Source organism: Cuculus canorus, chromosome 1 (genome assembly GCF_017976375.1).
Source record: "Cuculus canorus isolate bCucCan1 chromosome 1, bCucCan1.pri, whole genome shotgun sequence".
NCBI lineage: Eukaryota > Metazoa > Chordata > Aves > Cuculiformes > Cuculidae > Cuculus > Cuculus canorus.
Window position 1 is genome coordinate 133,447,173 of NC_071401.1, and position 12,107 is coordinate 133,459,279.

The following is a 12,107-nucleotide window of genomic DNA, read 5'->3' on the forward strand; positions in this document are numbered from 1 at the left end:
GCCCGTAGGAGCCTGTATGAGCTTGTGCGTTGCACAAGTGTACAAGTTTGGAGAGAGAAAGCTATTGACATCTTAGAATGAATTTATGATAAAATTATAGCCAAACACAAACATATACAGATATTTTCATGCAGGAGCTATAATACAAATTTTCACAGAACCTCTTTAGAATATGATTAACTTATGAAGTTTTCTGACCACGTTCACTAGTAATTAGTTCTCCTTTACATGTGAAAGGCAAAGCCCTAAGTAATAAGGATGAATCTAAGAAAATGATTCAGAATTCCATAAACTGTTAGCTCTCTCTGAATTTTACTGAATTCATTTCAACACCGTGTTCCATCAGTCATCCATCATCTTCTATACTATAGCTGTGATATGAACTGTATTCCAAAGCACTGGAGGCAAATTGTGGTATGTGGTCTTAAGATGATCAGAGTCAAAAGGAAACCAGTTCAGTACTTGTAGTGACTTTAAATTATTTTTTCATTAACTTGTATTTCTTGTGTTTTCTTGCTCATATTAATCGATCATCTATATTTCTTATTAAACTGACTGATCTTACTTGGAGATTCTTTTTCAGAGCTAGTTTTGTCTCTTCCTTGCCTCAGACTCCTGCCTCCTCATTTTTCATCTCGTTTGCAGTGTCTTTAGTGCAGCCCATCAAGTGTAGGCATTTTAAAAAATCTTTTTCTTCTTTTAAGCTTTAGTGCCTAATTAAAGAGACGGTTGCTAAGAGATTGTGCAAAGCATTATTAAGAGTGTCTGATTTGCCCTTTTCCTTACCTTCCATGTACAGGTTTCATATCAGAATTTGTGAGTAAACGGGGAAGCAGCATCCCAAAATGTTCCTGTGCTGAAATTGTGACAATGAACAGAATAGAAGAAGACTGTGCTAGTCTTGTGCCACCAGAAGATTGTGCAAAGCATTATTAAGAGTGTCTGATTTGCCCTTTTCCTTACCTTCCATGTACAGGTTTCATATCAGAATTTGTGAGTAAACGGGGAAGCAGCATCCCAAAATGTTCCTGTGCTGAAATTGTGACAATGAACAGAATAGAAGAAGACTGTGCTAGTCTTGTGCCACCAGGAGATGCAGAGAGGAGCAGGACTGGAGAGCAAGACCCAGGACTAACTGTGTGGGGAAAAGCACATGAGTTCTTTCAGATTTGTGATCTGGAAGGCAAAGGCTTTGTCACTCGTCAAGACATGCAGGTAAACCAAAACTGACTATGTGAAAAGCATAATGAGAGAAGCTCCTAATGCCCTTAATGACTTGAGACTGATTAATTTTGAGTTAAAAATTGTAAAGCCCTCCTAACTTTAAAGAGGTATGTAGGATTTAAAATATCTCCTCGAAGTCTTACATAATAATTGCATTTGTTTCCACACACAAAGCAACAAAAAAGTGGAAAAACAAAGTAAGTGAAATTCTAAAAATGTCCCAGGAATTTAATTCCGTTCTTGTTGAGAAAGTTGAAACTCCAGTAAGTTCATTACTTTGCAGTTTGCCAAAGCGTCATGAGTATATTCAGGCCACCAATTTTATCCTTCTGGTTTTTTTCAGCACAACTGTGTAAATAAAGTCTTTAAGTTTGGTTTCACCTGCCAGACAATGCCGAACTCTCAGCTAGATCACACATATATGTATGAAGTACAGAGGAATAGTATTTTATCATTATTCAGTGTTCACAATAATCTTCTCAAATTGTTCTTAAATTGTTTAAGGGGCCGAAAATCAGATTTGCTGAAAATACTGATGAAAAAAGCAGCTATATAGCAAAGTCTTTTGAAAATGAGATTGAGTGCGTATCGCAGAAATAATAAGATGATTTGAATCTTATTTGAATATACTCATGCTTGACGTGCAAAATGTAATTTCCATTTCTACTTCACAACTCATGGATGAAATTGAATTGGGGAGCAGTAGCAAAATAAATTCAGCACAAACTACTACCAATGGAAGCATAATGTAAAATTTAGAAACTTTCCAAATACTCACAAACAAAGATGTGTTAGCATATAGGAAAACGGAAATGAAACACTTTTAAATATATGTTTTGGAAAAGCGAAAACCTCACAGTAAATTGCTTGGATTATTAGCCCTCAGAGCTTTCTGTACAGGTGTGTGTTGATGAGTTTTTTGATGATCTGTGCTAATTCTGCAAAGTTGAAAAGAGATAGAAGTGCAGATGCTTGCTGTGGTACAGTAGGCCCTACTAACATACATTATTTCATTGAAATAGCTGAACGCAGAGAAACAAATATGTTGTTAGTGGTAAAATCCAGACCCACAGAGAATTTAATGGATTATCATTTTATTGTCTTTCCAAAAACTGAGTGGTAGATATTTTCACCTAGTGGAAGATATATATATATATGTGTGTGTGTGTGTGTATAAAAAATCTTACTATCTGTGTTTGCAAGGAATGTAAAAGCATTAGTTTCTGTTTGATTCTAGGCTTTATGCTTAAAATGACAATAAATTTTAGTTCAGGTTCTAAAACAGGTGTTGCAAAAGACGCAGGAGAGGAAGTGCTGCGGAGCGAAGTATATTTATTATATTTCACCATAGAGTATTTGTTTACCATATCTGACAGCTTAGTATGTATGCAAGTGTCTGTTCATGTAAATACAGAAATAAGGGTGCTGAGAACATTTGAGAAGATGTTTCTTTATGTTTGCTTTTATTTCCTGTTGATCCAATAAAATATAGTGTAACAAATACAGACCTTCTGAAGATACTAGTTATCCTTATTCCACTCAACAATTTAATAAATGAGTAAATCAGCTGTAATCAATGCTGTTTGACTTGACAAAAACACTGGAGTGAGAACCATCTCCTCCATTTGACTATAAAGTAATTTAGTGACCAAATTCTTTCACATTAATTCCAAGAATTCAGAAACTCTGATTCTTTGAAATCAGTGATAGCTTTTTCATTATCCCATCTTCCTTGTAATTTAGAAGTAGATTAATAGAGATTTATTTGGACACCAGTGACAGTAATCTACAATGTTTGCTAATGGATTTGTTATCCTATATTTTGTTATTAACAATATACAAAATAACAATGTTTTATACTGAATGACTGTATGACAAAATTGCAGAATGGTAGGGATTAGAAAGGACCTCTGGAGAGCATCTACTCCGAATTCCACTGCTAAAGCAGGATCACCTAGAGCAGATGCCACATGAATGCTTCCCGGTGGGGGTTGAATATCTTCAGAGATGGAGACACCACAACTTCCGTGGTCAGTCTATTCCAGTGGTCTGTCACCCTCACAGTAAAGAAGTTTCTCCTTGTGTTCAGGTGGAACTTCTGTGTTCCTGTTTGTGCTCGTTGCCCATTGTCCTGTCATCAGGCACCATTCAGAAGAGTCTGGCCACATCTTCTTGATTGTACACTAGACATATACTATTAGAATTATTCATTGCACTTAATTAGAGTGATGAGTTAATTAGAATCTCTGTATTGCAAATGTGATTGCACTTTTCTTTATCTTCACTACCTATAGCAAAGGTATAAATCAATAAAGTAAATCAGTTTTTACGTAAAAGGTATGAGGTGTTGATCACTTTTGCATCCTGCTGTTTGTTAGTTCCATACTAATGACAATTAATCACAGAATCACAGAATCACAGAATCACAAGGTTGGAAAGGACCCATTGGATCATCGAGTCCAACCATTCCTAACACTCCCTAAACCATGTCCCTAAGCACTTCATCCACCCGTTCCTTAAACACCTCCAGGGAAGGCGACTCGACCACCTCCCTGGGCAGCCTGTTCCAGTAGCCAATGACTCTCTCGGTGAAGAATTTTTTTCTGATATCCAACCTGAACCTCCCCTGGTGGAGCTTCAGGCCATTCCCTCTAGTCCTGTCCCCTGTCACTTGGGAGAAGAGGCCAGCTCCCTCCTCTCCACAACCTCCTTTCAGGTAGTTGTAGAGAGTAATAAAGTCTCCCCTCAGCCTCCTCTTCTCCAGGCTAAACAACCCCAGCTCTCTCAGCCGCTCCTCATAAGACTTGTTCTCCAGCCCCCTCACCAGCTTTGTTGCTCTTCTCTGGACACGCTCCAGAGCCTCAACATCCTTCTTGTGGTGAGGAGTCCAGAACTGAACACAGTATTCAAGGTGCGGTCTCACCAGTGCTGAGTACAGAGGGAGAATCACCTCCCTGGACCTGCTGCTGACCCCATTTCTGATACAAGCCAAGATGCCGTTGGCCTTCTTGGCCACCTGGGCACACTGCTGGCTCATGTTCAGTCGGCTGTCAACCAGCACCCCCAGGTCCTTCTCTTCCGTGCAGCTCTCCAGCCATTCTTCCCCCAGTCTGTAGCGCTGCATAGGGTTGTTGTGCCCCAAGTGCAGGACCCGGCATTTGGCCTTGTTAAACCTCATCCCATTGGTCTCGGCCCAGCAGTCCAGCCTGTTCAGATCCCTTTGCAGAGCCTCCCTACCCTCCAGCAGATCGACACTTCCTCCCAGCTTAGTGTCATCTGCAAACTTGCTAAGGGTGCACTCGATGCCTTCATCCAGGTCATTGATAAAGACCTTGAACAGAGCTGGACCCAGTACTGAGCCCTGAGGAACTCCACTTGTGACTGGCCTCCAGCTGGAGTTAACTCCATTGACCACCACTCTCTGGGCCCGGCCATCCAACCAGTTTTCAACCCAGGAGAGTGTGCGCCTGTCCAGGCCAGAGGCTGACAGTTTCTGAAACAGAATGCTGTGAGAAACTGTGTCAAAGGCTTTACTGAAGTCCAAGAAGACTACATCCACAGCCTTTCCCCCATCCAGTAGTCGAGTGATTTTGTCATAGAAGGTGATCAGGTTAGTTTGGCAAGATCTGCCTTTTGTAAACCCATGTTGAGTGGGCCTGATCACCCGGTTCTCTTGCATGTGCTTCATGATAGCACTCAAGATTACCTGTTCCATGACTTTCCCTGGCACTGAGGTGAGACTGACAGGCCTGTAGTTTCCCGGATCCTCTCTGCAACCCTTCTTGTAGATGGGCACAACATCAGCCAGCCTCCAGTCTAGTGGAACTTCCCCAGTCAGCCAGGACCTCTGGAAGATGAAATGAAGTATTACTTCAACTACAAGATGCTAACTTTAAGCTTTTTAAGATGAAACAACAAACCCTCACTTTGGACCTTGAAGTTATCACGAATAACAAGAATTAGTGTTGCAAAATGTTTAGATTTAATGTGTATAGCAGAATTGTGTTCAGATCTTGGTCTTAGCTACTTGACCTCTGTCTTTTTATTTAACAGAGTAAAGGCTTAGTATTTTCAGATTAGTTAGCATAGGCAAAGCACATTGGGTGGCAATGCGGACAATTTCTAGTGGTATCTTTGGAAATGGCGGGGTTTTTTTTGGTTGGTTTTATTATTATTATTAAGAGCCTCATATTGAAAGTATCTGTGTATTTTTACAGTAAGCCCAAAATGAGTAAATAAACAGAAACACATCTATGAGAGCAACAGTAACATTTTGTTTTTCATAACGAAACAAAACCTTTTGATTTGTTTTTTTTTAAGAACAAGAGGATATTAAAACACTGACTAAATCTTAGTAACAAAGTTGTGGCCCCAGCTCATCAAAGTCAGTAAATTATCCTCATGGAATATAATGGAGCAAAACATTCGAACATTCTTCAACATGTTCTATTTTTTTCAAGAAAATAGAAGTAATTGTGTTGGTTTCCACTGCTAAATTAATATAATTTGTTTCAGAATTTGACTCCTGCCAATGGGCACTCCAGCTGTAGTTCCAGCAGTGTGTATTTATCTGTTAGGTTTGCAGCAAGACCCACAAGCAGTTGTACTGGAATAGCAGGTTTGTCTGTGTTTATGACATGGTCAGAAGAGCCAGCTGGCTGGCCCTTGGCTATATAGCCTGGTATGTTAAATTGTGTTATCTGTTGTTCTTGTATTGTAGGAGGGACTTTCTTTGACCCTAAAGCCCTTCCCCACAGTGGAACAGATTAATACTTTTGCTGTGATGAATTTTATCATCCTACTAGCTTGCAATTTTAATATGTTGTATATACAACAGGAGTTCAGGGAAGGCATGTAAATATTAACTAATAAAGCAGATGACTTAACCAGTGTTAAGTCATTTAAGAATAAGTTAAGAATATTTATATTCTTCCCAAGCTGAGGAAAGGTTTTACTCTTCCTAGTGCTATATTCCAGTGGAAGTCCTTGCTATTGTAGTTGTTTGCCACTCCAGTTTCCTCCTGTTTCTTGGAATCTGTCTATACTGTTAAAAAAATTACAGTAAAACCATTAGGTGTTTTTTTGGTTTTGATTTATACCTGTCTTTAGGTTCTTAGGAAAAAATAAGTGATTTTATGGAGCTAGTTTCATGAAGTTTTATCTTTTTTGGTGTCAGCATGCTGCGTCTCAGAAGTAGGCACTCATGAACTACATTTAACTTGTTACGGGAACAGCAGGTTTACTCTTTGAGCGGTGCTGCTTCCTTAGCTTTGTTTTACATATTTATTTATTTACACACCTTAAAGCAGCTTTAATTAATATGATATACCCTCTACAATGTTCCTGTTTATAGAGAGTCTCTTTCTTGACCACATGACATGGAAGGAAGTAGGGATACGGTTCTGCTAGCAAGTTTGTCCAGCTGCATGATAGTCAGGGCATTTCACCAAGATAAATCAAGCCATTTCACCAGGATGCTGAGGCTCTGTCTCAAATTAAAATATGTGATTGGAATCTGTTTGTTCAGGTTGTTCTCACTGCTGTATTATAAAGGATTCATGAAGGCAAACAGTGAAGTTGTAAAGGCAAACCTCCCTCAGTTGATGTTGTTTTACTCTGTGATGTATTTGAATTTTCACTCTGGGAAACAAAAGGACCTATCCTTCTTTCTTTAGGATGTTATGTAGAATCTGGTCTTCCTCTCATCCTATAGTACTGGGTAAAGTTGCTGCATGTTCTGTCATTCCAGAGACTGCATCCCGAGTTATGTCTTAGCCTGAAAGAGCTTGAAAAAGTTTTTGTTACTTTGGACGCTGATGGCAATGGCTCGCTTACCCCAAAGGAGTTCACTACAGGATTCAGTGAGTTTGGGAAGCATGTCTCCTGTATAGAGCTTTATACGTGTTCTGTTCTCTCCACATCAATAAAGAAGTACTTTATCCTAACAGTACGCTTCACTATGCACACTGGGAGCCAGACTGTTCCATAGATTACCAGATGCATGTAACAGATGAAGAAGTATGTCTATAAATAGACAAAGCACTCCATGGTCTTTCTTGCCTGTGCAATGGCAAGCAATAGCACAATATGAGATGTATGATGTAAACATATGATTTACACTTGTTTTAAGCTGTGGAATAGATCTATGAGCACATTCTGGAAAATTTCACTTTGGAGAAAAAAGATCCTGTGTTTTATTTCATATCAAGCTAAAAAACCTGAGAGATAATTCAGATTATCTCCAAGATTAAGATTGTTGAAAATGTGTTAGTACCATATTCCTTACAGCTATGGGACTGCTTTCTACAACAAATTAATTCTTCAAATGATGCTACTTTATTTCAAAACAAAACAGGATAAGGCAATTATTATTACTGCATGATGGGAGCTGATAAGTTCTTTGTAACTGCCTGCTTCACAACAACAAGCTTGCTGTCATGTTCCCTGTGTTTGTAAAAGGGTTGTTCCAGGTAAGATGACAATGTTAGAGAGACTATTTGGTTGTTTATGCAGAATCGGTTTTGTACTTAAATTGTAGCTCTGCTGACTGTGAAACCCAGGCTTAAGCGTTTTCTCTCAAAAATGGAATTTCTTCTCTGTTTAAATTGTAGCAGTAAATTTCCATTTAAACACTATGTATAGGCCCCCAAATAGGACCTGCATTTTTGTTTGCAAATCATCAGTAATTTGAAATTTTAATTCTCTCATATCCTATTTATCGTATTTTAAATTTAGATCAAGTATCTTAATAGAGATATACTTTAATCTGCAAATTGCCATTATTTAAAAATTAATCATAGAATCATAGAATGGTTTGGTTTGGAAGGGACCTTAAAGATCCATCCAGTTCCAACCCCCACCTTCCATGGGCAGAGACACCTCCCATTGGACCAGGCTGCTCAAGGCCCCATCCAACCTGGTCTTGAACACCTCCAGGGATGGGGCATTGCTTCTATGGGCAACCTGTTCCAGTGCCTCACCACACTCATAGTGTAGAATTTCTTCCTTATATCTAATCTAAATCTATCCTATTTCAGTTTAAAACCATTGCCCCTACATGTCCTTGTAAAAAGTCCCTTTCCATGCTGCTTGTAGGCTCCCTTATGTACTGGAAGGCTGCTGTAAGATCTCACCAGAGCCTTCTATTCTCCAGGCTGAACAACCACACTCTCTCATCCTGTCTTCATAGGAAAAGTGCTCCAGACCTGTGATCATTTTTGTGGCCCTCCTCTGGACTTACTCTAACAGGTCCATCTTATGTTGGCCCCCCAAGAACTGGATGCGGACTCTCTAGGTGGGGTCTCACAAGGTTGGAGTAGAGGGGCAGAATCACCTTCCTCACCCTGCTGGTCACGCTTCTTTTGCTAAGTCCAGGATGCGATTGGCTTTCTGGGCTACAACTGCACATTGCTGTCTCATGCTGAACTTCTCATCCAGCTACATGCCCTTCTCCTCAGGGCTGCTCTTGATCCATTCTGTACCTGCCCTGTATTTGTGCTGGAGATTGCCCTGACCCAGGTGCAGGACCATGCATTTGGCCTTGTTGAACTTCATGAAGTTTGCACAGGCCCACTTCTCAAGCCTGTCAAGGTCTAGACAGCATCCCTTCCCTCCAGCATGTCAACTGTGCCACACAGCTTGGTGTCATCGACAAACTTGCTGAGGGTGCTGTCAATCCCACTGTCTGTGTCTATCACAAAGATGTTAAACAACACCTCTCCTAATACTGATCCCTGAGGATCATCTGTTGTCACTGGTCTCTACTTGGACATCAAGCCATCAACTGCAATTCTTTGAGCACAACCATCCAGCCAATTCCTTACCCACCTAGAGCAGAATGTTGTACAGGACAGTATCAAATGCTTTGCCCAAATCCAGGTAGATGAGATCAGTTGCTCTTTCCTTATCCACCAGTGCTGTAACCTTGTCATAGAAAGCACTAGATTCATCAGGTACAATTTGCCTTTAGTGAAGCCATATTGGCTGTCACTAATCACCTCCTTATTTTCTAGGTGCTTCAGCAGAGTTTCTAGGAGGCCCTGCTTCATGATCTTGTCAGGCATGGGGGTGAGACTGACTGACTTACTGTTCGATGGGTCTTCCTTTTTTCATTTTTTGAAAATGAAGTTATGTTTCCCCTTTTCCAGTCAGTGGAAATTTCACCAGACTGACATGACTTCTCAGCTATGGTGAATAGTGGCTTAGCAACTTCATCTGCTGGTTCTCTCAGGACCCACAGATACATCTTAACAGGTCCCATGGATTTGTGCAGCTTCCGGTTCCTTTGATGGTCTCTCACCTGATCCTGTCCTACAGTGGGCTTTTCATTTTTCTCTCAGTCCCTGCCTTTGCCTTCTGTGACCTGCATGGTATGACCATGAGCACTTGCTAGTGAAGACTGAGGCAAAAACTGAGGTTAAGTACCTCAGCCTTCTCCATATTCTGAGTAACCAGGTCTCCCATTTCCTTCCAGAGAGGGCCTGAATTTTCCCTAGTCTTCCATGTACCTGTCACCAGCGTGCCTTTAGAAGCATTCCGTGTTGCCCATGATGTCCCTGGCTGGATTTAATTCTCTCAGGGTTTTAGCTTTCCTAAGCTGATCCCTAGTTGCTCGAACAATTTCTCTGTGTTCCTCCCAGGTCACCTGTTCTTGCTTCCATGCTCTGTAAGCTTCTTTTTTGTTTGAGTTGATCCAGGAGCTTCTTGTTCGTCTATGCAGACCTACTGGTATTTTGGCCTGACTTCTTTGCTGGCTTCTGAGCTTGGAGGAGATGATCCTTGAATATTAACCAGTTTCCTTGGGCCTCTCTGCCCTCCAGGGCTTCATCGCATGGTACTCTTCCAAACAGATCCCTGAAGAGACCAAAATCTGCTCTCCTGAAGTCTAGCGTAGTGAGCTTGCTATGCACCCTCCTCACTGACCTAAGGATCTTGAACACCACCATTCCATGGTCACTGCAGCCAAGTCTTCCCTTGAGCTTCACTTTCCCCACCAGCCACTCCTTGCTGGTAGTAACGAAGTCCATTGTAGCCCCTCTCCTCATTGGCTCCTCTATCACTTGGAGAAGGAAATCATCATAAATGCATTCCAGGAACATCCTGGATTGCATATGCTCTTCTGTTTTTTCTCCTCGAATAGATAAAAGGCTCGTTAATGTCCCCCAGGGCTTGAGAACGTGAGGCTGCTCCTATCTGTCTGTAGAGGGCCTTATGCCCTCTGTCCTGTTCACACGGCCTGTGGCAGCCCCCCCCTACTATAATGTCACCTGACCCTGCCCTTCCTTTAATTCTGACACATAAGATCTTGCTCAGCTCCTCGTCCATCCCCAGGCGGAACTCGACACACTACAGCTGGTCAGCTAACATAGAGGGCAGCGTCTTCTTGTCTCCCCTCTCTGTCCTTCCTAAAGAGCCTGTATCCTTCCAATCCAGCACTCCAGTCATAGGAGCCATCCCACCACACCTCTGTGTGATGCCAATGAGATGATAGCCCTGCAGGTATGCACATGTCTCTACCTCCTTGTTTATTCACTATGCTATGTGCATTTGCATGGAGACACTTAAGTTAGGCCCCAGTGAAGCTGGTTTACTTTGTTGCTACTTTATTTTCGTAAGTAAGTTATACATATTTTTTAGTTAAATCATTAGTTTCACAAGTAGGCTGTGCAAAACCAAAATTTTCTGTTACATGAGGTTGTAAGTGGCTGCCATCTCCAGCAGCTCCAGGCCCTGGAGACTCCTCCTTCACAGCTGCTGCAGCCCAGTCCAGAGATCCAGGTGGTTATGGGCAATGCTCTCCCGTTTGCAGGTTCAGCTGGTAATGAAGTTAAGTGTGTATCCCAGAGACACCCACACGTGCACATACAGACACACAAAGGACATGGACGCAGAAGGCTACATGGGCTGCCACAGACAGAGCACTGTCTTCAACAGCACCCGTGCATAGGAATCGCATAAAACGTAAGGACTGACAGCATAAAGCATGCTGCATTTTAACTTCCTTCACAGGACTTAGTAGGATTTTCTAAGGATCCAGGTTCGATAGTTGTATATCTGGCTAGGTAATGATGTTTGTGTTCTAGTGGAAGCAGAAGCTGTATTAAATAAAGGCTGCTTTAGAAGACTAGAGGATGGACAACGCACAGTGATGTCCAGATAAAACTTGTACTGCAGTAATTAGGTCTATGGTAATATTTGTACTACAATTTAGAACCTCTGCAGAAAATCACAATACCCCTTTTGCCTAGATTACTTAAAAATTCTTACTTGTAGATGTTCAAATAAAATAGCTAGCACATTTATAATTTGATGGAATATAGCTGGTCTTCCCCAATTGTGCATAAGCACATTAATTATTCATATGGCAGTTTCACTTCTGCATCCTCACTGTACAACTGCTATACTTATTTCTTCTGTTCTTTTTCTGGATACAGCTAAAAAGCACGTAGCTGCTTGTTTTGGTATTCTTTGCAGGTCTCTATTTTTGGATGCCTTGTCTATATATGTATTTGTATCTCCAAAACTAAAGTAGTTTCAAGCTCTACCTGTTTGTTAATCTACTTGAACCTTTCAGGTGAGTTGACTTCAGTAATATCTGTTCTTGCTTTGCAAGAATTTAAATTAAATATTTGTTTAAATATTTAATTTAAACTGAATCAAGTCTTTTGCTAATCTGTGGTTATTTCTAATAACCAGTTCTCAGCACTTACAAGAGCAAATACAAGGTAATGTCATGTGTTGTTGGCTAGTGAAAATTTGTTGAGAAAGTCTCATGACTTTCATGAAAGTTTCTCGTGACTACGATGTGGTGTCAATACCCAGGAATATATGAATCACAGAATTGCAGAATGGTTATTGTTGGAAGGGACCTCTGGAGGTCATCT

At 40.9% G+C, this 12,107-nt stretch overlaps 1 protein-coding gene across 1 annotated transcript in view; it reads left to right on the forward strand.

Annotated features, from left to right (window-relative positions):
• The first annotated feature begins 973 nt into the window (after positions 1 to 973).
• CRACR2A (calcium release activated channel regulator 2A) overlaps positions 974 to 12,107 on the forward strand; it is a 63,148-nt gene continuing 52,014 nt past the window's right edge. The window contains 2 exon segments of the mRNA XM_054064166.1: positions 974 to 1,215; positions 6,974 to 7,085. Of these exon segments, the coding sequence (XP_053920141.1) occupies positions 1,048 to 1,215; positions 6,974 to 7,085 (280 nt within the window). The 5' untranslated portion in view covers positions 974 to 1,047.